This window comes from Sorghum bicolor, chromosome 1 (assembly GCF_000003195.3).
Source record: "Sorghum bicolor cultivar BTx623 chromosome 1, Sorghum_bicolor_NCBIv3, whole genome shotgun sequence".
NCBI classification, from domain to species: Eukaryota; Viridiplantae; Streptophyta; class Magnoliopsida; order Poales; family Poaceae; genus Sorghum; species Sorghum bicolor.
This window is the reverse complement of record NC_012870.2, coordinates 69,989,242-70,016,566: the sequence shown is the minus strand read 5'-3', so window position 1 is coordinate 70,016,566 and position 27,325 is coordinate 69,989,242. Positions and strand designations below refer to the sequence as shown.

Below are 27,325 nucleotides of genomic sequence, written 5' to 3'. Positions count from 1 at the left end.
CTGGGCAAGAGATGCTAAAGACGGGAGATCCACACAAATCAAGTTGTCATCAAAATGGGTTCCAGGAAGCTGTTTCCTGTGAGTTCTTTCAAGGCATTCAATCCATTCATAGTGCTCATCAGCGGCCTTCATCTATGAAGAGCAGCAAAAGTAATCAGAGATTCAGAGTTACTTTGTGATTTATTTCACGGTTAATACTCACTGTGTTCTCTGTTAATACACAGTTGACGCGGATTTAGCTTTACTACTGCTATAGATTTCGGATTCCTCCATGACTTGCTGGCACATTAACACTGGCAATGCAGTTGACGGGAGATCTCTAACAGCATGAATGTTACTCGCCTGAATAAAGTTCTTGAGCTCTTGAGAGACACGCATTTCAACGAGGAAGACATATAAGCTGATTGAACTTTGTACAAGTCTTTTTTTTTTGAAAGACCCGGTTACCCGGCATAAATATTAATAAGAAGGATAGAGTTTACAACATTCGCACGAGGAGCGCGTCCCCCGCACGTCAGACATATAAGCTGATTGAACTTTGTACAAGTCTCAGTTCTGTTAGGACAGTAACAAATGGTTTCAGCGAGCGCATTGTGCATGTTCCTATTAGAAATGTCGTATCTCCAGCCTGTGTTCGAAACAGTGTCAGAAGTCAGAACAAAGCACTATCCAGGCTTTATTCCATACTGAATAGTAGATGGTTCATATTCATTTTGTCATTCATATACAATGGATCCAAACAGGAGTGCTGATAGACCACATTTTCACCTATGAATCTATTATAGCATCTATTAACAAGGGAAAGGTTGCTAGTAGTTACTAAAAGTTAGTACTAATAGCATCTATCTAAAACCAAAAGATCCAAACAGGGCTACTCCAACTATAGGATTTGCAAAATCACTTCTGAAGTCCTGATACAAAAGTTGTCAAGGCGGCCTTGGTCTCATCATTTGCTCCTCTACGTCCCCTTGTACTTCTCGGCCTCCCGTATCATGCATTCGATCTCCTCCTTGCTCAGCCCGACATTTTCGTTCGTTATGGTGATGCTGTTCCTCGACCCCGTTGTCTTGTCCTCGGCTGACACGCTCAGGATACCGTTCACATCGATGTCGAAGGTGACATGGATGTCAGGCACGCCACCGGGCGCCGGGGTGATGCCAGCGAGCACGAACTTGCCGAGCAGATTGTTGCCCTTGGCAGTCTCTCTTTCGCCCTCATACACATGGACGAGCACCTCGTCCTGATTGTCATAGTGGGTCGTGAAGACTTCCTCCTTTCTGGTGGGAAAGGCGGTGTTCCTCGGGATCAGCACCGTCATGTTACCATTGTCAGTCTCAACTCCGAGAGAGAGTGGTGTTACGTCCAGCAACAGCAGGTCCGGCGCCTTCTTACCATTAGACTCGCTGCTGAGATTGGCAGCGCCAATGGCGGCTCCATAGGCAACGGCTTCCTCAGGATTGATCGACTGGCAGACCTCTGTCCCATCGAAGAAGTCCCGGAGCATGTTCTGCACCTTCGTAAGGCGAGTGGAACCTCCTGCTAGGACGACGACGTCGATGCTGCTTTTGTCCATCTTGGCATCGCGGAAGCATTTCTCAAGAGTCTTCAAGCACTTGTGGAAGAGTTCCTTGTTGAGCTCCTCAAAGCTGCGGCGGCTGATGATCTCATTGAAGTCAATGCCGCCAAGGAGAGCGTCGACCTCAATGGTGGTCTGTGTCATCGAAGACAGCATCCTCTTGGAACCCTCACAGGCAGTCCTAAACCGCTGCATAGCCTTCCGGTTGCTTCTGATGCTTCTGATGTCGTTCATTGTCTTGTGTTTACTTATGAAGTTCCGAACAAAGTAATCCACCGTGTGGTTGTCAAAATCCGAACCTCCAAGATGAGCGTCACCGGCAATGGCTTTCACATCAAACAGAGCCATATCAAGGTCCACGCCTGGATCAATATTCAGGAGGGAGACATCCAAGGTACCCCCGCCAAGATCAAAGACGAGCACCGTCTTCCCTCTGCTGCTGACGGGCATCCTGTAAAGACCATAGGCAATGGCTGCAGCAGTGGGCTCGACGATGATGCGCATGACATTCAGGCCTGCGATGGTGCCAGCATCTATGGTGGCCTGTCGCTGGGAGTTGTTGAAATAAGCTGGCACAGTGATGACGGCATTCTTGACCGTCCTGCCAAGGTACGCCTCAGCGGTCTCCTTAAGTTTGATCAGCACCATCGCCAATATCTGCTCAGGTGCGAACTGTCTCTCCTTGCCTTTGTAATGCACCACAATCATCGGATGGTCATTGCGTCCTGCAACAACTCTGAAAGGCCACCGCGTGATGTCATTCTTCACAGAGTCCTCACTGAATCGGCGGCCGATCAGTCGCTTCACTTCTGTAAAACACACATATTTAGCCGAGGGAATCAGGGGAACTATATACATAAAATAAATCAGTAGCTTTCAGTATTTGATTTGCTGGTCCTCCCATTTCTTTCAAAAAATAACAAAAGAAAAAAAATCTCTTACATAGATAATAATTGTTGGAGCTAGAACGCTCCAGCGGACGATGGCGCCGCCCAGACAATGGTGATCACGGCGAGATAAACCCTAAGATGCAAGAACTCGAGAGATATGGTGCTGCTAGCAACCGCAGCCGATCCGAACCTTTGTTCCTTATATTTATAGGCCTGCTCGAGGCTTACAGACTCCAAGCCCCCCACGCCATGTATTACAAAGATCGCAACGCCGTTTCGCCGCGGCGTGCGCTACGTGCGCTCTGCACGACATGGCGTGCGCCTGACCGACTCCTACGGGTTGAGTCTTGATTGAGCACGCCTCCAATCAATCCCATCCCCTAACTTAACCATTACAGACTCTTGATTTGCATCTATTTAACTAACAAAACACCCCCTAAACTAGATGCACATCGACGACACCTAATGCACTCCTCAGTTCGATGAACTTCACTCTCCCAAGCGCCTTCGTGAAGATGTCAGCGACCTGATCTGCAGTCCCGACATGTTCTATCTCCACCTTGCCTTCTTCCACGCACTCACGAAGAAAATGATACCTTGTATCGATATGCTTGCTACGATCGTGATGAACTGGATTCTTGCTGAGAGCCATCGCGGACATATTGTCCATGAGTAACTTGACAGTCGCCTCTTTTGTTCCCAGAAAGTCTGCAATCAATCGGCTAAGCCATATTCCTTGACACGCTGCTGCCGCTGCTGCCACATATTCAGCTTCGCAAGAGGATAGCGCAACAATCTTCTGCTTCTGAGATGCCCAAGTCACCAAGTTGCCATTCAGAAAGTAGCCAACCCCTGTGGTGCTTTTTCTATCCTCTGGATCTCCTGCATAATCGCTGTCGCTATAACCAAGTAACATTGGTTTTAGTTCAGCTTCCTTTTCATACTTGCAGCCGTACCCCATGGTTCCCTTCAGATACCTCAGGATTCGTTTTACAGCTAGCCAGTGCTCTCTTCCAGGGGCTTCCATGTACCTACTCACCACTCCCACAGCAAATGCCAAATCTGGCCGAGTGTTGATGATGTACCTCAAGCTCCCAATTATACTCCTGTATTCAGTAGCATTCAGTGGCTCACCTTCCTTCTTCTTGAAAAGTTTCAGTCGACATTCCATCGGGGTATCACTTGAATTCCAGTTGCTCATGCCTGCCATCTCAAGAATCTTCGCAGCATACGAGCTCTGACATAAAGTGATGCCAGTTGAGTCTTGCTTCACCTCAATTCCCAGGTAGTAACTCAACAGCCCCAAATCACTCATATTAAATTTTTTCTTCATCTCTGACTTAAATAATTTGATGTCATCTGCATCGGGTCCAGAGATAATCAGATCGTCGACATAAACTCCCACAATCAGGAATGAGTTCACCTTGCTTCTTCTGTAAACTGCTCTGCATGATCCAGTTTACTTCTGACAAAACCCAACGCCAACAGCTCCTTGTCTAATTTGGCATTCCATGCCCTTGGCGCCTGCTTCAACCCATAAAGAGCCTTTCTCAACTTCAAGACTTTCTCTTCTGTGCCAACTATGAAACCTGGAGGTTGCTGCACATAGACGGTCTCAGTCAGATCACCATTCAGAAACGCGGATTTGACGTCCATGTGATGAACTTCCCAACCACCTCTAGCTGCAAGTGCCAGCAGTACTCGTACAGTTTCTATTCTGGCCACCGGAGCAAAGACTTCATCATAATCGACTCCATGACGTTGAGCATATCCCTTTGCCACAAGTCGAGCTTTGTGCTTCACTATGTTGCCATCAGGGTCCTTCTTTATTTTGAAGACCCACTTTAAACCGATAGCCTTATGTTTGGGTGGCAGTAGACTCACGTCCCAAGTTCGGTTTGACTCAATTGCCTGCATCTCTGATTCCATGGCATCCCTCCAGCATTGTTCAGTCATCGCCTCCTCCACTGACCTTGGCTCTTCAGCTGCAAGGAGACAGAACCCGCTGTAGTCATAATCCTCCACTGGATCGGTAGCCTCCAGCAAATCTGGAATTGTTCGGTATCGCAGTGGAACACCATCAGAGTCTGCAGATTGACCAGTGGGCGGTGTTGCCCATTGTATCGCCGGTGGAGTATGTGGAGGGGTTCCTAATACACCCCCAGACTGTGGGATTGATGGAGCAGGCGACCCCGGTTCACCGGCATCACGATCAGGAAGATCAGCTTCTGCATCATTGCCTTCAGCGCCTGTTGTCGGACCTTGAATAGTGTCGCCCCAGTCAATCTGAAACGTGTCCGACAATACGGCTTCAGCCTCAGCCACTGCATCAGCAGCGCCCGTCGCCTTGCTTCGATCTCCTCCCCAATCCCATGGTCTCTGTTCATCAAATACCACATCACGTGTAACCAGCAGTTTATCATTCACCGGATCATAAACTCGATATGCCTTCGAGCCCGGCTCATATCCAAAAAATACGCCACGGACAGATCTGTCAGTCAGCTTGCCTGTTCCAGGACCAACCACCTTAGCATAAGCTGTACAGCCAAAGGTCCGCAAGTGCTTGACTCCAGGTTTCTTCCCATACCATGCTTGGTACGGCGTCTGTCCCCGCAGGCTTTTTGTTGGGGATCGATTCAGAATATGTACAGCTGTTCTGACAGCCTCTCCCCAAAACTGAGATGGCACATTCATACTCTTGAGTAAACAGCGAGCCATCTCGACCACCGTCTGGTTCCTTTGCTCCACAACTCCGTTTTGTTGTGGAGTATACGGGGCAGTAGTGCTATGCTGGATCCCATGATCAGCACAAAACTCAATGAACGCTCTACTGTTAAATTCTCCTCCCCGGTCGCTTCTGAATGCTTTCAGTCGCCTACCAGACGCCAATTCAGATGCAGTCTTGAACTTCTTAAAGCACGACAATGCTTCTGCCTTGGTTGTCAACAGCTCAATCCACATATATCGACTGTAATCATCGACTATAAGTATGAAATAGGATTTACCTCCTGGTGTGGGCGGTGTTATTTGCCCACACAGGTCAGTGTGCACCAACTGAAGCCCATCTGATGCACGCCATGAAGAAGCTTGTGGAAACGGTCTTCTATGCTGCTTTCCCAAAGCACAGCCATCACACACCTGTTCCACCTTCTTGATCAAAGGTAATCCATCAACCATGTCATTGACACCAAGATCATGCAAAGCCCTGAAGTTCAGATGCCCAAACCGAGCGTGCCAGCGCCAGGCCTCCTCCTCTATCTTTGATAGCAAACATATCGGTGTTGTCAGATTTACTTTCATGACATAAAGACGATTCTGTCGTTCTGCCCTGATGACCACACCGCGTGACGCTCCCGGTTGCTCTCTGTCGAACACCACCATCACGCCCTTGTCAATCTCTATGCGACAACCAGCTTCTTCCAGTTGACCCAGACTGACAATGTTGCATCTAAGTGAGGGAATAAAGTAGACCTCAGTTAGGACTCGGTGCTCCTGATTCTTGCCAGCGATGGTGACTGCTCCGACTCCCTGAATCTTCACTGTCGATCCATCACCAAATCTCACTGCGCCCTGAATTGTTTCATCCAAGTCTGCCAATGAACTTCGGCAACCTGTCATATGATTTGTGGCGCCTGTATCAAGAACCCACGCACCTGCATCGTACTTCGCCGGAAACACCCGATCTTGTTTCAGGAACAGCTCTTGCCTTCCCAACTTTGTAGTGGACACCGTGTTGCACACTTGTGCAACCAGGAGGGCAGGTCCCTTGTCCACATCGCCAGCAACGTGATGAGCTGCATCATCTTGCTCATCCTTGCCTCCCTTCTTGTTCAGACATTCTCTCGCCCAATGCCCAAAGACACCACACTTCTTGCACCTGCCATTGCGATGTGGCGTACCTGACGAGGGATGACAATTACGTTTGTCACGCTCAGTCTTGTCTCCTCCAGGCCGAGATCCTGTCTTATCCTTCTTGACATACCGCCCATTGTTCTTGCCACCGGATGAATCGCCCTGCACCATCCGGCTCTTATTCTTCGCCATCCACTCCTCCTCTGAATAAAGAAGCTTTGGCTTTTCTTTGTCAGCTGCCTGATCTGTTGCAGCTTCAAGTCTATCTTCAGCAGCCCTAAGCCGCCCAACTAGATCCTCGATCGTCAAGGTTTTGAGATCACAAAACATCTCAATAGTCACCGCCACTTGATTATATCTTGACGGTACTACACGGAGAAATTTCTTGACCACCCGTTCATCTGTCACGGTGGTTTCTCCAAGACCTTTCAGATCAGTCGCCAATTTCCCAATTCTCACGGCAAAGTCATCTATACTCTCACCGGTCTTGAACGAGATTGACTCAAAATCCCCCAGCAATTTCTGTGCATTGACTTCCTTCACCCTGTCTGCCCCTAGGCGCATCGATTTGATTGCCTCCCATGCCTCCTTCGCCGACTTCTTGTTCAGCAACATCGAGTGCATCTCGGTTGGCACACCGCGCATCATGGCTCCGAGCGCTAGTCGATCTCGACGCCGCTCTACCTTGCTCGCATCGGTTGCTTCGATCGCATCCCACAGGTACATGGCCTCCAGATTGCAACGCACATGCATGGACCACTCTTGATAGTTGGATTTGGATAGCATCGGCCAGATCAAACTGCTTGAAGCTTGATTCCAGGCCCTCTCCATCGCCTCCGCGTCCTTGCCGCTGGTTCCCATGGCGAGAACTTTGAGCGTTCACGTCTCCTTGTTCTTCAATTAGGCGAACGAAATCACCACGCACCTTCTGCAGATCCTCTCCACCGCCGAACACACCTCCTCCGGCTCTGATACCAGCTGTTGGAGCTAGAACGCTCCAGCGGACGATGGCGCCGCCCAGACAATGGTGATCACGGCGAGATAAACCCTAAGATGCAAGAACTCGAGAGATATGGTGCTGCTAGCAACCGCAGCCGATCCGAACCTTTGTTCCTTATATTTATAGGCCTGCTCGAGGCTTACAGACTCCAAGCCCCCCACGCCATGTATTACAAAGATCGCAACGCCGTTTCGCCGCGGTGTGCGCTACGTGCGCTCTGCACGACATGGCGTGCGCCTGACCGACTCCTACGGGTTGAGTCTTGATTGAGCACGCCTCCAATCAATCCCATCTCCTAACTTAACCATTACAGACTCTTGATTTGTATCTATTTAACTAACAATAATAACTGATTTGCTACACCTAGAGCAGTTATTAGCAACACTTGCTCCGATCAACTTCAAATTGCTCAGGAAAACCAAAGTAGTACCAAACAATCACGTTGAAACAATACGACATAACTAGTCCAATAAAAATAGCTCAAGTTTGAACAAAGAACAAGTGGTTCTCACCAAAGATGGTGTTGGTGGGATTCGAGGCGGCCTGGTTCACGGCGGCGTCGCCGACGAGGATCTTGTTGCCGGTGAACGCGACGACGGACGGCGTGAGGCGCTCGCCCTGATCGTTGGCGATGACCTCAACACGGCCGTTCCACCACATGGATACGCAGGAGTTGGTCGTACCAAGGTCGATGCCTACCGCCGGACCATCGTCGCTCTTGGACGCGGCCGCGGCCGCCATCTTCGTTCTCAGATAAGCGTGGGCGAGAGCAGTAGTACTAGTAGCCAACAGGTGTGTCAGTGTGTGGGATGTCTCGTTTAAGGCCAAGCCAGAGCGCATAAACAAGTCGTAGTCGTTTTCCCACCAGTTTGGCCGCCCTTGCATGCATACATGCAAAACAATTAATTGGCCGCGTGCACCGAAGCGCCCCAGCTGCATCTCATTGGTTCTGACTAGGCATTGGTGCTCGCTCACTGGGTCGCAGGATTTGAAGGCATGCGCCGGAGCCAGAGCCCCGCACGGATCCAAACCATCATGAATTGCGTCCAAGTTTGAAACGAACACAACGGAAATTAATGGATAAAGTCTATACATAACTCTCCCAAACTATCTATAATGGATTATTTTACCCTCTGAACCATAAAATTGAATATTCTATCTGCAGAACTTTTCAAAACCGGTCAAATAACCCCCTCGAACGGTTTTGGATGGTGGTTTTGTATTTTTCTTTTTTATTATTTATGTTGATTTTTTGAAAAATCATAATAAATCACAAAAAAAATCATAAAATAAAAAAATTTAAGCTTCTTGGACTTCACATGAGTAGATCTACATAGTCAATATATAATATGGTATTCTTTAGTGCAAAGTTTTTGTTGTAGCTTTAAATATATGTTTTTCTGTAATTAATTAGAATAATTCATATATGCAGTTTCTATGGTCCAATTATGGTGAAATTTTTATGGTGGACTTTATTATTATATGCTTGAATTATGGTAAAAGTTTCATACTTATTGGATCACGTATAACTTAGTTATAGATAAAGCATAGATTTAACAAGAATAAAGCTAAATAAATCTATAACTAAGTTATACGTGATTAAGTAGGTACAAAATTTTTATTATATTTTAATCATACAATAATTAGCCCATTAAAAAATCACCATAATTAGACCATAGAAACTGCATATATGAATTATTCTAATTATTTATAGAAAAAACATAGATTTAAAATTTGTAGCAAAAACTTTATACTAAAGCATACCATATTACATGTTCACTGTGCAAATCTACTCATGTTAAGTCCAACAAGCTTAGATTTTTCCTTTTATGATTTTTCTATGACTTATTTTGATTTTTCAAAGATTCAATGAAAATAAATAAAAAAAAATTAAAACCACCCTCAAAAACGCTCGAGGAGGTTATTTAACCGGTTTTGAAAAGTTTAGGAAGATAGAATATCCGGGTTTATAGTTCAGGGGTGAAGTAGACTACACTAGATAGTTAAGGGGGTTATGTAGACTTTTTTTAAAAGAAAATGCGTATAGTGCATGTAAGAGCAATCTTAATGAGATTTTATTAGAGTTTCATATACATTAAATATGTTGATGTGACACTATATTAATGAGAGAGACGATAAGAGTTTTATGGGGTGACTTACCATTTGGGATGGAGGGAGTACTAAAGAAGCAACATGCAGATCCATGCAGTTCCATGCCAAATGCAAGACGTGACAACACAAGGGAAAGACCTAGGACTCCACCACATCGAGACGTGTCGATTGGATCCGATCCGATTCTGCAGCACGCTGCGGAGTAGACCGAAGTCCAGGCAGTTCCTAAAATATTTTATAAAATTTTTCAGATTTCCCGTCACATCAAATCTTTAGACGTATGCATGGAGTATTAAATATAGACGAAAATAAAAACTAATTGCACAATTTGATCGGAATTGACGAGACGAATCTTTTGAGCCTAGTTAGTCTATGATTGGACAATATTTATCAAATACAAACGAAAGTGCTACAGTGTCGATTTTCCAAAATTTTTTGGAACTAAGGCCCTGTTTAGATTTGAAATTTTTTGGCCAAAGTGGTAAAATTTTTTGTGGCCAGGACCTTAGCTCAGAAGTCTGACGCACGCGAAAAATTTTAAGTGTTTAGTTTGACAAATTTTTTTTCTGACAGTTGCAGTTGTCATTGGTGGGCTTCCATGAAAGTGCGTGCACAGTAGCAGGTCCTGCAGCCCAAAATTTTAGCCCCAAAATTTTTTGGCCTCGTTTAGTTCCTAGACCCCAATTCCACAAAAATTTTCCTTTTTAGACAAAAAATTTCAAATCTAAACAGGTCCTAAACAAGGCCTCTAGGTACTTGGAGCCGGGCTGCCTGTGCACCGGCTGGAAGTCCTCTACCACGCTGTGATCCCCGATCAAACAGGCATATATGCTTGAGGCAATGAGGCATGTACATGCATGTGTCAAAGGCGTGCAAGTATGCAGTTTCCTCGCTTGCTGACGTGCCTCTTGTCAAGACCCCGTGACTAGTCCAACTACGAAGACGATGCATGCAAGGCTTTGGCTAAGACTGTCTCCAAGAATGGTCACCCAAAATACAAGACCCATTTATCCTTTGGGTAGCGCTACAGGTAAAAAGTTCCATACCTATTTTTAGTCTTCTCCAACAACAAGACCTAAAAGACAACACTCTCTGCAAATGGGTCTCGAAGAGAGAGAATACCCAAATTTGGGTTATGCCTCTCCAGATACTCAAAATGGGTCTTCTGTATGGGTACTCTGTTGGAGGCTATAGGTATTGTGTTGGAAACCTATTTTGGGTTTAGGTTCCCAAATGGCTCTTCTATTGGAGATAGCCTAATTATGGAACATGCATGAGGATCTTTTTTTTGGCCCTTTTCGAAAGATTCTTAGTTTGATTTCAAAATCTAAACCTAGGGCTTGACGCCATTATTATTGGCGTCAAGCTAACAGTACTTGATGTCAGTGGCAATGGCGCTAAGCCCACTGACCACGTGCATAGCTACGCACCCTTGACATCAAGCAGTGTTAATACTAACGCCAAACAGTGTTAGCAAACAAAAATTTTAAAAAAAATATAATTATGAGAATTTTTGAAAAAAAAAGCTAGAAAACAAAAAAGACAAGCATGACGACGCGTATAGTGAGCTGTCCGAGCCACGAGTGAGCCGCCATTGAGCCACAAGCGAGCCATCGGAGCCACAAGCGAACCGTCCGAGCATATCCATCTACTCGATTACCTTTGATCATCAGGCTTCTTCATTCGCACGGCTTAGTCGGCACTAAGCTCGGGGGCTTGCCATTGCCACAACTCTCCTCGACCAAAAAATACTCGGTCGTAAAGTGCCCGATTATGAGGTGTCTGATCATGAGAAATTTGAAGGACTAGATTGAGAGCACCGATTAAGGTGACTGATCATAATTTGAAATCTACGTGTGGAATCAATAATATACTCCCTACAGGTCCCTAAAACAACCAATTTGGACGCAATCATCCCAGATGCTCATTTCTCCCCGCATACGGAGTAGACCGCATTAACAGCATGCAACTCTCTTCGTTTCTTGTGCCCGATCGAGCAGTTCCCAAGGCAGCAGCCGCAACGATTTGAACGAGTACCGCAGCGGCAAAAGGCCAGCCACGGCGCGCAATGGGAACGGAGAAAGACAGAAAGTATATATATACTCATCAGGCATATCAGGGACATATCCACATCCACATCCACAGACTCTAGGCTCCATTCCCTTCGTTGCTGTTCCAGGAGAAGTGCTCACCTCAGAGGGCAGCGCGATGGCGGCCTCGCAAGGCGACGGATCAGCGGCGATCGGCATCGACTTGGGCACGACGTATTCGTGTGCTGCCGTGTGGCGGGGCAACCACGCCGACATCATCGCCAACGACCTGGGCAAACGCCTCACGCCGTCCTACGTGGCGTTCACTGGCGCCGGGAGGCTCGTCGGCGAGGCGGCCGTGAATCAGGCCGCCCTGAACCCCACCAACACCATCTACGGTAAGAATACTTGCAATCTATTTACTGAGCTGTTTGATCACCCGCTTGCACTGAATGTTATTTTCGTCGGTCGTCACGAACTAGCTTGGGTTCGTCCCCCCGTCCTCCTTCTCTCAGATCAGTATTCAGTAGTAGTAGCCTAGTAGCAAGAACTCTAGTAGGAAGCACAAGGCAACACACGGTGGCGATCTTGACTGTTTGCCGCTCCGTCACCAGCTCATTGAAGCACTAGCTCGATCTCCCGTTCTTAAACCGATGGAAGCCGAACACTGTGTGGTAGATCCGGATATTTAGTTTCCCTGATGAAAAGCGCCAAGCAAAACTGATCCTGGTCCTGGCATGAAATATCTTTGGTCCAGTAATCTCATTAAATTCTTGCTGGGAACCAGAGAAACTACCAAGGATGATTCCTTTAGTTTTCCATCTTACCAATTGATTTGCACTATATGGTACCTCTGTTTTTCTCCACATTTTGGTCAGTACTCAGTATAGTTAGGCCCTGTTTAGTTCCTCACCCAAAATTTTTTCCTCCATTCCATCGAATTTTTGGACACATGCATGAAACATTAAATGTACATAAAAAAATAAACTAATTACACAGTTTGATTGAAAAACGTGAGACGAATCTTTTAAGCCTAGTTACTCCATGATTAGCCTTAAGTGCTACAGTAACTCACATGTGCTAATGATAGATTAATTATGCTTAATAGATTTGTCTTATAGTTTCCTGATGAGCTATGTAATTTGTTTTTTTATTAGTTTCTAAAAACCCCTCTCGACATCCTTCCAACACATCCGATGTGACACACAAAAAATTTTCATCTCCAATCTAAACAAGGCTTTACAGGATTCACAGCTACCTGCAACTGCAAAAGTAGCTAGTTAATTTTGTTTATTGTTTGCTCCAGCTTCCATTGAGGAAACGAACTGATTTAACGGGTGCTACTAGATTTACAACTTCAGTCAAGGTTTGATCTGCTTTTTAATACTTGCATTCTAAAAAAAGGAACCCAGAAGTAAAAAACTTCAGTCGAAGTTTACTCGATGACAACCACACTTTTTTTGACTGTCTGACAACCACACTTTTTTTTGAAAGATCAGGAGGGGCAAGGAGCCTCTACTGTAGTGACATAAATAAATAAATAACAACAAGGTTCAGATACAAGTGAACAAGATGGTTGGGGAAAATTATGGAACTAGGAAGGGGAAACTAAAAAAGAGCATAGCCCAAATCATCGGCCTCCAGATCACACTAGGTTGTCTATCCATTCTTGAATTTTGGGGAAGTATCTTCTCTTTGCTCTGCATTGCAACCAGAGGAAGTCAGACTTGAAAATTCTTTTGCAACCCTGAACTGAAGGGTGGCAATCATATGTATATGTTTCACTCGGTTGCTTACATTTGTAAAAAAAAAAGAACTGAGGAATTTTTAACTTGAATGCTTACATGGCATCTTCTTTACAGATGTGAAGCGACTGATCGGCCACCGGTTCAGCGACGAGTCTGTGCAAGAAAGCATCAAGGTGTGGCCTTTTAAGGTCGTTGCCGGCCATCTCGAGAAGCCGATGATCGTGGTGCAACACGAAGGCAAAGAGAGGCAGTTTATGCCTGAAGAGATCTCCTCCATGGTGCTAGCCAAGGTGAAGGAGACCGCAGAGGTCTACCTAGGCACCACTGTCAAGAAGGCAGTCGTCACTGTCCCCGTCTACTTCAACAACTCTCAGCGCCAGGCCACAATCGACGCTGGTGCTATTGCTGGACTGGATGTCATGCATATCATCAACGAGCCCACCGCAGCAGCCCTTGCCTACGGTCTTGACAAGATGCCCACCACCGATGGAGGGAGGACGGTGCTCATCTTTGATCTCGGTGGTGGCACCATGGATGTGTCTCTCCTTAACATTGATCCCGGTGTCGACATAGGTATGGGTCTCTTCGAGGTGAAGGCCGTCGCCGGTGACACCCACCTTGGTGGGGCTGATTTTGACAATGAGATGGTGAAATACTGTATGCGGAATTTCATAAAGAAACACATGAAGGTGGGCATCAGAAAAGACCTGAAGGCGCGCCGGCGGCTGAAGACAGCCTGCGAAAAGGCAAAGAGGATGCTATCTTCCATGGAAGAAACTAAAGTTGAGGTTGACTCGCTGCATGACGGCATCGACTTTTCTGAAACGATCACCCGTGCCTGCTTTGAGGAGCTTAACAAGGACCTCTTCAGCAAGTGCTTGGAGGCCGTGAAGAAGTGCCTCCACGATGCCAAGATGGAGAAGAGCAGCGTTGAGGACATAATCCTCGTGGGAGGCTCCACCCGCATCCCCAAGGTGCGGAGCATGCTCCAGGACTTCTTCGATGGGAAGGACCTCTGCCGGAGTATCAACCCAGACGAAGCTGTCGCCTATGGTGCTGCCATTCATGCTTCGGTTCTCAGTGGTGGAACAGGCGACGGGAAGGTGGGTGATATGCTTCTGCTCGACGTCACGCCACTATCCCTTGGGGTGGATATCAAAGGAGACCTCATGTCCGTCGTGATCCCGAGGAACAGCACCATCCCAACCAAGCAGGTGAAGGTCTTCGAAACCTCCTGCCACAACCAGAAAATGCTGGAATTCAAGGTGTATGAGGGCGAGAGCATGAGCACCAAGGACAATAACCTGCTCGGTGAGTTCCTGATATCTGGCATTCCACCGGCGCCTAGGGGCCTACATAAGTTCCGTGTGACCTTTGACATCGATGCGAATGGTGTCCTGAGCGTATCGGCCAAGGACAGGACCACCGGGCTGAAGAACAGCATCACCCTCACTAATCACAGCGGTCGGCTGCACAAGGCAGAAATTGAGTGTATGGCACAAGAGGACCAGAGGTACGAAGCGAATGAGACGACGGAATCAAGTAATGCCAAGAAGGCCAAGAGAATTAAGCATGAAAAGAACATGGGCTACATCACACTAGATGCTTAATGCTAGGACTGCTGTTATTTTGCAACTTCTGGTTTGACTTATGCTCAGGCTATTAGTAGTACTGTTATTTTGCAACTTCTGGCTTGACATATGCGGCACCGGCAATAGCCTTGCGTGAGCTCGTTATTTCTGGAACCATGCGTTAATTGGTGATGTTAGAGTAATCTTACATATGTGGTGTTGAATGCCTTGCACTCTGCCAATCTAATTTCACTCAGTTCATAAAGCAGTTGTTCAACTGGCCAACTGCTCGACGCGATTGTAAACACTTAAACCAAACTGTTAGCGTATATATAGCGAACACATATCAGCAATTTGACTTTCATACCATGAGAAAGAGAAAACGCACCGGTTCTGCTGGTCGACTGAACAAACATGTTACTGGTCCGTTCCAGCCAAAAAGCAGTACCACAAGATTATACAATTTATTTAAATAATATTTTTTAATTATTAATTGCAAATGTAGAAGCTGTTATACAAAAATTAAACATATAGCCAAAAGTGGTCCAACAATCATCTTAAGTGCACGAAGAAGTTTCCATGACTCATACGTGCTCTTTGACAGAATATGACCCTTCGGAAGCATTCCGCCAAAAACTATCAACGTAGTAGTATCAAAGATGTCTCGACTTAGGCTGAACAAGGACTTTAAGGCCATTACGCGTCCAATGCTATCCGCAGACAACATGTTACAATACACCTTTGTGGTTTCCTCCGGCTCCTCCTCCCTACATCTTTCACTGAAGTGTGCTTCTTGATAGTCATTTAACATGTCTCCTACCCCTGCCATTAGCATCATAATCCTCGACACGTGATCTCACGACCTCCTCTCTTATACGATCAGTTTCACCATGGTAGATCCACTGGGTATAGTCAGCCATGAATCTAAACTTGCAAAGGTGTTCACCCATGACCTCCTTTGTTTGTCGACGCATGTTTGCACATTTGCTGTAGGGACACCAAGTGGTAGGCGCTCCTTTAGCATTGGCAAATACCAGTTCCAAGAAATCATCGGTCTACAAACCTAGACTTGGGCGGCCCGTGTACATCCATTCACGGTCATCCATCCTCTAACATATCAGGGAGTAATATAAGAATCAAATGTGCATCTACATGATGTTCCTACTATCTAATAGGTGAAGATAGGTCTTAATTCCAACCTAAGGATATGTAGATGAGGTTAGTTTCCATGCTCTACTCCTATCCAAGATAGAATTTTGGCAGCACCTCCCCGTTGTTCTCCAAATATACGTCCTGGCAGGGAGATTGTGTATCCAGAGAACAACAGGGAGATGGTGTCAAAACTCTATCTCGAATCGGGGTAGACCATGAAAACTAACCCTATCTACGCATCCTCGGTCTGTCCAAAAAACATGGACAATTCGAAACAGATACAGTCATAGATATGCAAAGTTCTCTATATTTCCAACGGTATCTCTTTCGAACGAGAGACGCCTAGTTGGTTATATGATCTACGAACATGATATAGAAACCGGTGTCTCCTTTAATATTGGGGGTTTTACCTTGGGTGGCGGTGGAGTCAGGCTAGCAGGGCCATGGCGAGTCAATATAGTGGCGAGGAAGAGGATCATGGTCGCCTTCTTCTCCGATGAGGTCGAGCAGCGTCGGGGGTACTTCGGCTCAGCTCTGACACGCTCTTCTCTACAAAAAAAACATAATAATGTCAATTGAAAATTTTAACAGCAACTCTCCTGCACGGCGAGGTTTCTAAATATATAAGAAACCATTGACACGATTGTCGACAACCACATATATATCAAGGGCTACAACTCTAATATACAACTCAAATCAATTATACCTTAACTAATTTATAGCGACTCTAAAAATGTCAAATAAGCCGTTATAATCCATATATATGAACTAACATAATTATATATAAGTAATTTTGCATAAACCACATGATTTCAAGACCGATGAACATCCATAGCATTTCATATCATTCATTATCCCACAGCATCAAGACGGCAGCACGGGCGTACCTCAAGGCAGTGACGCGGGTGTCAGGAAAGGGGTGGCACCACCTCGTGGCCGCGCCGGAGAGGGGGTGACGCGGACGTCGGGGACGGGGCGGGGCCGCCGCATGGCCGCATCAGGGAGGGGGCAGCGCTGGCGCTAGGGAGGGACCGCCGCCGTCGCCGTGTGGAGCGCCGAGGCTAGCGGCGCAGTCGTCGGGGAGGGTGCGGGGGTGGGTGGGGCGCCAAGAGGATAGGGCACCAGGTGGGTACGGGCCACGATAGGGGCGGGCAGCCACAAACAGGTATGGGCGTCCATGGCGGGTACGAGCGGCCATGATGGAGGTGGGGTCAGCCGCGGGGACGGGCGCGGTAGAGGCGAGGATGGCACACTAGGGGCAAAAAGGGCATGCCGGGGGCGGGAAAGGCGCGACAAGCGGCGGCAGGTGTGGACACGGGTGAGCAGGGTGTGGGCGCTAAGTGTTGAATATCGGAGTTGCTAAGCGAGCTTAAGAGTTGGGCTGTTTGCCGAGTGCAGGATTCGGCACTAGGCAAACATTGCTTTGCCAAGTGCCCACGATTCATCTTTTCCCGAGTTTTAGCAAATTTAGATGAGAGAACACGACTGATTTAGCGCCCATGCTCGCCATGACTTATGTAGTCACATAAAGCAGAGTACGACAAAAGAAGCAACATACCTCTAAGTACAAGCGTACACCTAGGGGCTACTCTCAAGGGTACCTCTAAGCAACATAATGTACCTCATCCGTCCATCCATTATAAACTGCTACTTTCCTAGATATATACTAATTCGTCTCTAAATGTCCATTATTTTTGACTAAATTTATATTAAATAATAATAATAATTATGATATACTATTGTATCATTGGATAGTTATTTGAATCTAATTTTCTAATAAATATTTTTGGAGATAAAAATATTGCACGTATTTTCTATAAATCGAGTCAAAGTTGTCGACACACAAATCGTAACGACAAATATTTAGTGACAGAGGGAATACATATTTAGGAAAAAGTAAAATGACTTATAATTTGGAATGGAGGGATGAGAGGTGTTTCAACATATAAACGTTGGAATTGTTATACTTGTTCTAGTAAATTGTTAAACATGTTTGTATTATTTTCTGAATGAACAAATATAAATCCACAGTATACCTTATAAATTCACAGTGCCTTATCAAATCTAAGATAATGAATTTCATAGAAGTGAATTGCATTGGCCACAGGTACAAGGAAAAACAACAATCTAACTTTTACCTCTGTCAAATAAAATAATGGGCTGCTCATGGTCGGTAGTGCCCTAGTGGGCTATATTGGACGTAGCGGGCTGCGCGATCGATCTAGTGGTTCCATGGCTTAAGCACAAGCCCAGGGAGCACCAGCTCCAAAAACATCTGCCCTAGCTAGGAGGCCTCGCAAGGGTCGCCTGATCGCATCCGCATCTATAATTCCTATATATATACACGACATTCTCCGAATCTCAAACGCACCAAGGTGAGCTAGTGCTAGTACTTTCCACGCCTGTGACTGTTGAGATCGATGGCGGCGTCGAAGGTGGTCGACGGTCCGGTGATCGGCATCGACCTGGGGACGACCTACTCCTGCGTGGCCGTCTGGCGGCACGACCGCAGCGAGGTCATCGCCAACGACCAGGGCAACCGCCTCACGCCGTCCTGCGTCGTGTTCACGGACGACGAGAGCCTCGTCGGCGACGCGGCCGTGAATCAGGCTGCTTTCAACCCCACCAACACCATTTTCGGTGAGAACTACACACGAACACCAGTAGACTGTTATATTTTCTTCGGTCCTCAGGAGCCTAGCTACAAGATTTATGTGGTCTCGCTGACTTGCTCACACCACAGTCACAGATCGATCATTTGTCTACGTAGATCGCCGAGGTTTTCGTGACAAAGTCCATAACCATTTTCACTAAATTGCGCTATAGCCTACGCGGCGGGGTCTCTTTTTTTTTAGAAAACTAAATTGCGCTATAGCCTACGGTGGGGTCTTTTTTTTAAGAAACTGGAGGGGTTGTTTAACACCCCTACGGAGATTTACTAGAATTAAAAAACAACAAAGGAGTCTACAAATAAAATAAGCTAGCAAAGCTAAAGAGAACTAAGGCAGAAAAAAAGGGGTCAACTAAGACCCAGAAGGAAACAAAGGTCTTCTGTACCCGCGTGTAAAAAAAAAAGGTTTTCTGTACCCGTTCATATATTTCTGCCGATTTCCCTCCTTGTTTTAGTGGAGTGCCTTTTCGTTTTCCGTATATATGCAACCTGTTTAGTTTCCGTGCAAACGAACCATTCGTTAGAAAAATCAAAACAACTCGATGAATTATGCATGCAAAACGTGCAGGAGCAATACCAAGCTAGGCCAAAACTTGACAATCAGTTAAGGGCAGCAAACGTATTGGGCTTGCAAATCAAATTACTGCTAAGTTATTTACGGTTCACTACTAGACTGATCAGATTACATACAATTTTTTTATTTTTTTGCAGAAGTCAAACGACTGATCGGTCGACGGTTCAGAGACAACTCTGTACAAGAAGATATCAAGTTGTGGCCTTTCAAAGTCGTCGCAGGACGTCAGGACAGGCCGACGATCGTGGTGCAGCATGAAGGCAAGGAGAGGCAGTTGATGCCTGAGGAGATCTCCTCCATGGTGCTCGCCAAGATGAGAGAGACAGCCGAGGTCTATCTCGGCAAAACTGTCAAGAACGCCGTCGTCACCGTCCCCGTATACTTCAGCAACTCCCAGCGTCAGGCTACGATCGACGCCGGCGCCATTGCTGGCCTGAATATCTTGCACATCATCAACGAGCCGACCGCCGCCGCTCTCGCCTACGGTCTCGAGAAGATGCCTGTCAGCAACCAAAGGAGGACCGTGCTTGTCTTTGATCTTGGTGGTGGTACCTTCGATGTCTCAATCCTTGAGATCGATCCGGGTGTCGGCATGGGTAAGGGCGTCTTTGAGGTAAAGGCCATCGCCGGCGACACTCACCTTGGAGGAGCAGATTTCGACAACGAGATGGTGGAGTACTCTCTGCGAGAGTTCATACGGAAACACGGCAAGATGGACATAAAAAGCAACCACAAGGCGCTCCGGAGGCTGCGGACTGCCTGCGAAAGAGCCAAAAGGATACTGTCCTTCACGTCGCAGACCAGGATTGAGGTGGACTCGCTGCACGAAGGCATTGACTTCTCCACAAGCATCACCCGCTCCCGGTTTGAGGAGCTCAACAAGCACCTCTTCAGCAAGTGCATGGAGGCTCTTGACAAGTGCCTCCAGGACGCCAAGATTGACAGGAGGAGCATCCATGATGTCGTACTCGTCGGTGGCTCCACCCGCATCCCCAAGGTGCAGAGCATGCTTCGAGACTTCTTCGACGGGAAGGAGCTCTGCCGGAGCATCAACCCCGATGAAGCCGTTGCCTACGGCGCCGCAATCCAGGCCTTCATTCTTAGTGGTGAAGCCAGCGATGGGAGGTTGTTGGATATGCTTCTGCGCGATGTCACGCCCCTCTCGCTAGGGTTCAGAGTTGCGACGCCGACGATAGGGATGGGGCCAACAATATATGATGTGATGGAGACGGTGATCCCACGGAATACTGCCATTCCGGTGAAGAAGACGAAAGGCTGTTCCACCTTGGTCGATAACCAGGACGTCATCCCCATCAAAGTGTACGAGGGCGAGAGCAAGAGCACCAGGGACAACAACCTGCTCGGTGAGTTCCTGCTATCCGGCATTCCACCGGCGCCTTGGGGCGTACCTAAGATCGATGTGACCTTTGATATCGACGCAAATGGCGTCCTGAACGTGTCGGCCAAGGACATGACCACCGGGTCGACTAACAACATCACCATCACTAACCACAGCGGCCGGTTGCGCAAGGAGGAAATCGAGCGCATGGCTTTGCAGGTGGAGCGGCATAGAGGAAACTAGGCGGATCGATCAAAGCAGACGAAGCAGGCCAAATTAAAAGACAAAGCGTGGGAAGAAGTAGTGGTTCCGCAACCTACCTTGAACGGCCACAGGGATTATAATGTCAGTTTTCCTTTAAAGTATAAGTCGTATTGCATATTGGATACCTTAATAATAATTAATATATAATGCTAGTATTGTTATATGCAACTTGTGGCTTGGCTAGCCCGGTTTGTGCTTTCTCTCTTATTCCCCTGTAACCATGTTTTAATTGACGACACTGGAAGTATTAGGCCTTGTTTAGTTCTAAAATTTTTTGCAAAACCGACACTGTAGCACTTTCGTTTGTATTTGAAAAAAATTGTCCAATCATGGACTAACTAGACTTAAAAGATTCGTCTCGTCAATTTTGACCAAACTGTATAATTAGTTTTTATTTTTATCTATATTTAATACTTCATGCATGCGTCTAAAGATTCGATGTGACGGGGAATCTGAAAAATTTTGCAAAATTTTTTGGGAACTAAACAAGGCCTTACTGGAGTGATCTTCTACGTATCTCTGTTGTGAAACGGCACCTACTGGTCCTGGCCGAAGGACACGGACGCCTCTGGAGTGATCTTCTACGTATCTCTGTTGTGAAACGGCACCTACTGGTCCTGGCCGAAGGACACGGACGCCTCCAACCAACGGACACGGACGGCTCCGAACGACGTTATTTCAAAGAGATGATCTCATCCGTAGATAGAGGTAGGGATGACGTTTTTTACTTTTACATTTGAATATAAAAATAAAAGAGAAAGTCAGATATGAAAATGAATACGAACTTACGGAATATCGAGATTTTCAAAAACAAACTAATTTGAGCGGAATTATATCAACATAATTGGTATATGAAAAATTAATACGGAATATTGGCCCGTAGGACCAAGTGTATAACAATTAATAAGCAAAAAACAATTAACAAGTCCTACAACTTTCTTAAAAAGTATCTCCATTCGACTCCATGTAAGAAATATATGATTTTTCTAAGGCAACAAGCGCTTGTAGTTATTAATACACTGCTAAAAAAATATTTATTTTTTTTTAAAATATCTTAAAATTTTAAATAAAAAACTAAAAACTATAAAGTTGTAGATCTCGTCAAGAGCTATAATTTTTATATAAAAATCATCTTCATTCGAGATTGTTTGAAAAAGATACAATTTTTCTAAGCATGGACTTCTAGTGGGCCAAATTTGGTTTGAACCGAATTTCGAAACCAAATCTTTGGTTTGGAGTCCTAAACTATTCGCATGAAAGGAAAATACAACAAATCCATGATGTTCGCCCTCCGGGCCCTGTGGCATGGGCCGGCGAGGAAGGGCGCGGACTCGCTGTTCGCCCTCGTCTCTTGGCATATCTGGAAGGAGCGGCGTTGCTTCCAGGTGACCGCGCTCACCGTACTCGAACTACTGGCTGTGATCAAAGCGGACGCCGAACAATGGATCAGCGCAGGCGCAAAAAACTTAGGAGTGCTTGGCTCGGGGGTAGCTTCGCTATCCACCAAGGTTGTTCTCAGTCTGCCTTGTTTTCTTTCAGTTCCTGCTACGGCAAGTGAACTCGTTTTGTATTGTTCGAACCTCTTTTCTTCAAATATAATGATACACAATCCTCTTGCGTATTCGAGAAAAAAAACAAGTCCACGATGTTTCATCAATATAAATGAAAACAGACTGTCCATCTTGTCCACACCTTTGGATATGCTGGAACATTACTCTTTACTTATCTTGGTCTTCCACTGGGACTTACCCAACCAAGAGTGGAAGAATTTTTATACCTTCAGTTTCTAAGTGTGAAAGATGAGTGTCAAAAATCTCTGCTTTCCTCACTCAAGCTGACAGATTGAAACTCACAAATGTAGTCCTTTCACTCACTCAAAGTGGTAGACTAGAACTCACAAATGCAACCCTTTCAGCCCTTTCAACTTTCTAGTTGTGCTCACTATCTTGGCCAGAATCCATCATCACACAGATTGATAAATTTTGAAAACACTCCCTCTAGAGAGGGGCAGATTTAAGTTCTAAAAAGCCCTCTAAGGCTTCTTGAAAAATGGTTTGCCTACCAAAAATTGAGGACTATATGTGTTAATTAATTGGACCATGTTTTGGAATGTTATGTTGTAACATGACTTTGAATTCTAGTTGCATATCGGCTATATACATACTCATGGTTTATGGGTTGAATCTATAATCATACGAACCCAATAGGTATATATCTAACATAGCCATAAGTCATAAGGGCAAGTACATTGGTGTTGTCTTTTAGGTGGTCTTATAGTGTCACATAATTTTAAGATGACTTAATAGACAATATATACAATGTTTTTTATGTTGTCTCATAGTAACTCATAGTTTCTTAATTTATGCATAGAATAAAAGTAAAGTTGTAAGTTCTATGACAACAACTCATACAATGGTGAAAGCCCTAGTTTGGTTTTGGATAATTGATGAAACCCTAGTACTAACCTCTATACTAAGTGTGTGTAGACTTAATGAGGTTGGTACATGCCAAGTGATGGAGCAAGTGATGATCATGGTGATGATGGTGATGACCACAAGATAATCAAGTGCTCAACTTGTAAAAGAAGAAAGAGAAAAACAAAACCCTATGGAGATCAAGGCAAAGGAATTGCTTAGGGTTTTGGTTTTGGTGATCAAGACACCATAGAGGGTGTGATCACATTTAGGATAGATAGCCGTACTATTAAGAGGGGTAATCTCGTTGTGAAAACGGTTGTCTAAGTGCCACTAGGTGATTGGATTCCTTGCATGTGCATTAGGACCTAGTGAGCTAACTAAGTAACCCTTGAAAAATGTTTTGAAATATGCTAACACACGTGCACAAGTGTGGAGACACTTTGGTGTTGGCACATGGAAGTGAGGGAAGAAGCTGAGTTCTTTGTGTGCAGCGCGTTCAGGCCGGACGCGTCCGGTATGAGGTCGGACGCGTCCGAGTTGAGGCACTGGACGCGGAAACAGTTTTCGCGTAGAGTCCGGTGTGCCTCGTCCGGTGAGTTCGTTTCTAGGTGAAACTCTCTGAGTTTGCATCCGGTGCACATCGGACGCGTCCGAGTTGGCGTCCGGTGCAAACTCCTCTTGTAGAGCTCTCTGGGTGTGAGTCCGGTGCACACCGGACCGTCCGGTGTGTGCGTCCGGTGTGGCGACCGGTGTTGACTCAAGTTTTGCGATGCTCTCTGAGTTTGCGTCCGGTGCATACCGGACGCGTCCGGTATGAGGTCGGACGCGTCCGGTATTTCAAAAGTGAGCGTCCGGTGCCTTGTCAGTGTCAGAGGCAACGGCTACTTTTCTAACGGTCAGGAGCACCGGACGCTGGTCTGGTCAATACCGGACGCGTCCGGTGTGAACGCAGACTGTGGGATAAACTGCCAACGGCTAGTTGAAGGTTGGGACTTCTATAAATAGGCCTTGGCCGGTTCTTGCTCACTCTCTTGACTCTCTAACTTGTTGATACACCTTGTGAGCATACTCCCACACTTCCCACTCACCTTGTTCAAGATTTGTTCATCCAAAGTGAGATTGGGAGAGATCCTAGTTGCATTTGCTTAGAGTTTGAGCATCTAGTGGCACTAGTGATCGTTGAGCAGCGGGTTTGCTTGTTACTCTTGGTGGTTGCCGCCACCTAGACGGCTTGGAGCTGCGGAGGAGCTTTGACACGAGTTGGTGATTGTTCGTGGCCATCTCCTGGTGTTTGTGAGAGGTTTGTGCCTACCTCGGCGGAGTGCCAAAGGCAACATTAGTGGATTGCTCGTGTCATTGAGCTACCTCACTTGTGGGTAGGTTCTTGTGGTGTCCTAGTGACGACGAGGTTCGTGCTACACCTCTTAGCCACCGAACCACCAAGTGTTGGTCGACACAACGGGGACGTAGCGTGCCGGCAGGCACGTGAACCTCGGGAGAAAAATTGCTTGTCTCCATTGTGTTTGTTCATTGGATTTCTCCCGGTGATTGGACTTCATTTTATTGATTGGTTCTTCCCCTCTACGCGGTGGTATAAAGATCAAACCTTCTCTCTTACATTCCCGCAAACTAGAGTAGCTTACTTACTTGTATAGAAACTTTAGGTAGCTCTCTAGTGTAAGTAGTGACATAGCTCTTGTGTGCCTAGTGATCTTAACATCTAGAATTGTTGGATAGGTGGCTTGCAAACACCCCTTTAAAGCTAGAGCAAAAAGCTTCGCTTTGTTATTTACTAACCTCTTGCTCTAGTGAGTTTGTAGAATTTTTAAATAGGCTATTCACCCCCTGTGGCAGAACCTCCTGAATTAAATGGCCCACATGCATACATCATTGTCCCAAAGACTTCTGATCGACGTGCACGAGTTCCAAATGACTCAAGAAGTCTGTCGGGTGTCCTCGGAAACCCGAATCATCCACGTAACAATCTTTTCAGGAATTCCCTCATCAAGCATCACAGTATTACAACATTTCATAGATAAGAGAAATCAGAGTAAAAGCGGAAAGGTTACATAACATAGATTGAAACTTAAGTTCATAGTTTACAAACCATAAGCATTTGATACATAAAGGCTTCGGAACTTTATTATTACATAAACCATAGATTCACACAACGACTTTTACTTGCCCAAGGTCACACATCAGAAACCTCATCGTCACTTTCCTCCACAAGAGTAAAGTAACCATGACCATCGAAATGATAATCAAGAGATTCACCTGCAACATGGGTTAATAAAACCCTGAGTACGAAAGTACTCAACAAGACTTAACCGACTATAAAAGAGGTGAAGACTCAAGTATGTAGGCTATGGGGATTCAAGGTAAAGTTTTAACAAGATCAAATATTTCTTTTGCATAAAAGCTTACTAAGATTAAAGCCTACTTTCAAGTTTTAACTCATGATTATCACTTATAACTAGCCAAGATCATTATCCAACTTTCATAAGCAAATCATCTCTTTCTTATACCAAAGATTCACTTATTACTACGATGATGGTACGAGGATTGAGGCTCCATGTCCGAGGAAACACGGCGATTCGAATCGATTAAACCCAGCTGGGGATTCAGTACCACACGACATATGTAGAACTTAATCTTGCATATGTCAACCTTTTCTATAGATCCTCCCATACAAGAACGGGTCCAGCGTCACCCGAGAGTACAGTACACCACCATCCTACAGCCAATCTAGATGTTTCCCGGTCATCTCAGATCCGTAAGGTGGGTACACGCTACTCTCGCCATCTTTCCACTCCCAGTACGCGGTTAGCCGTTCTCAAGTATCGGAATAGCTATAGGTAAGGCTTACCGCCGCATGTGGGCTGTACTCAAAGTTCTCAATCACAACAGGCCAATCAACGGTACGGTCCTTAATCGACACAGTTGGAAACACTACTTTAAGACTCCATTCTTAAAGCAAGTCCACCGACCGGTCTCAATTTGAACATCATTAACTATAAGAGTATTCCACAACAACCCTTCAAACTCTTTCATTTGAAAAACTTATCTAATAAGCAGGGCTAAGCATACTAAACATTTTCATAAAGCAAGTACCAAGGTAGATATTGAAATCATCAAGGTAGATAATGCAGCAAATAGGATTCACTCAACTCCTATTCACCTAATGCATCATATTAACTCAAGTGATATAAATAACTTTATGAAAATACAAGGATAGGGTTTAATGTCCGGGGCTTGCCTTGATCGGAGGGGACGTTCGGAAACTCAACTACTCTCGAAGGATCCACAAACTCGGAAGAAACCCACTGGGGATCAGATTCTTCCGGAGCGTATTCTATACGTAAAAGTGCATATGCATGATTATGATATACTCAAGGTATGATAAAGACAGGTTACATGTTCTTGAATGACAACAACAAACTATGATTATCTCGAGTACAATTTACTTTCACGGTATAGAAACAACTAACTTAGCTACACAAAAACATAGATTATTTCTAAACAAATTTTATCATCTTTATTAAGCAATAAAGTGAATCTATCATATCATAAAGATTATTTATATGAAAATAAACCATAACCAGGGAGCATATCATGCTAAGTAACCATGGTTGTCAAACAATCCAAAACATCACCTAAACCCTAAAGGGATTAATTATTTCTATTTCTTTTATAAGCATTTTAAATGGCTTTATCAAGAAACAGAGTATACTTGATCAAACAGAGCTGAAATTAATCATGAAGCTAAATAACAGTAACACAAGCTCACATATTAAATTTCATGATTTTTGGATATACCCATAATTTACTAAAAATCATGGAATGTTTATTCATTAATAAACAAAGACAATTTAAAGATATATACAAACTATCATAAAACAAAATTTAATATTTTTCCTCCACTCTTTACATCATATGGAACCTACACAATTATTTCCATGATTTTTGAATCATTATACAATTTATAGCATAATTTCAAACATATATATCATAAATTGCATAAAAGAAAAAGAAATCAGCATTGCACAGCGGACGGCAACCCATGTTGCAGGTGAATCTCTTGATTATCATTTCGATGGTCATGGTTACTTTACTCTTGTGGAGGAAAGTG

General features: G+C 45.3%; 3 protein-coding genes across 4 annotated transcripts; 2 read left to right on the top strand and 1 right to left on the bottom strand.

Moving 5' to 3' along the window:
* On the bottom strand, positions 959–8,059 carry LOC8081496 (heat shock cognate 70 kDa protein). Its single transcript, XM_002465429.1, has 2 exons — positions 7,831–8,059; positions 959–2,385 (listed from the first exon to the last, which is right to left on the bottom strand). The coding sequence occupies exons 1-2, from the start codon at positions 8,057–8,059 to the stop codon at positions 959–961; spliced, it is 1,656 nt and encodes a 551-aa protein (XP_002465474.1).
* On the top strand, positions 10,979–14,909 carry LOC8081495 (heat shock cognate 70 kDa protein). Of its 2 annotated transcripts, XM_021460863.1 has the most exons (3): positions 10,979–10,988; positions 11,667–11,858; positions 13,323–14,909. In XM_021460863.1, the coding sequence occupies exons 1-3, from the start codon at positions 10,979–10,981 to the stop codon at positions 14,816–14,818; spliced, it is 1,698 nt and encodes a 565-aa protein (XP_021316538.1). In that variant the 3' UTR covers positions 14,819–14,909. The 2 variants fall into 2 exon arrangements, with proteins under 2 accessions (XP_021316538.1, XP_002468092.1); XM_002468047.2 differs by lacking the exon at positions 10,979–10,988 and having other exon boundaries at positions 11,623–11,858.
* Positions 18,352–20,923, top strand: LOC8081494 (heat shock cognate 70 kDa protein). Its single transcript, XM_002468046.2, has 2 exons — positions 18,352–18,571; positions 19,314–20,923. The coding sequence occupies exons 1-2, from the start codon at positions 18,352–18,354 to the stop codon at positions 20,756–20,758; spliced, it is 1,665 nt and encodes a 554-aa protein (XP_002468091.1). The 3' UTR covers positions 20,759–20,923.

Excerpts from the sequence above, each read along its gene's own strand:
- LOC8081496 (XM_002465429.1), bottom strand. The coding sequence starts at position 8,059 with ATGGCGGCCGCGGCCGCGTCCAAGAGCGACGATGGTCCGGCGGTAGGC. Across the intron at positions 2,386-7,830 it reads TCCCACCAACACCATCTTTG|AAGTGAAGCGACTGATCGGC; the intron begins GTGAGAACCACT and ends TGTGTTTTACAG.
- LOC8081495 (XM_002468047.2), top strand. The coding sequence starts at position 11,639 with ATGGCGGCCTCGCAAGGCGACGGATCAGCGGCGATCGGCATCGACTTG. Across the intron at positions 11,859-13,322 it reads CCCCACCAACACCATCTACG|ATGTGAAGCGACTGATCGGC; the intron begins GTAAGAATACTT and ends TCTTCTTTACAG.
- LOC8081494 (XM_002468046.2), top strand. The coding sequence starts at position 18,352 with ATGGCGGCGTCGAAGGTGGTCGACGGTCCGGTGATCGGCATCGACCTG. Across the intron at positions 18,572-19,313 it reads CCCCACCAACACCATTTTCG|AAGTCAAACGACTGATCGGT; the intron begins GTGAGAACTACA and ends ATTTTTTTGCAG.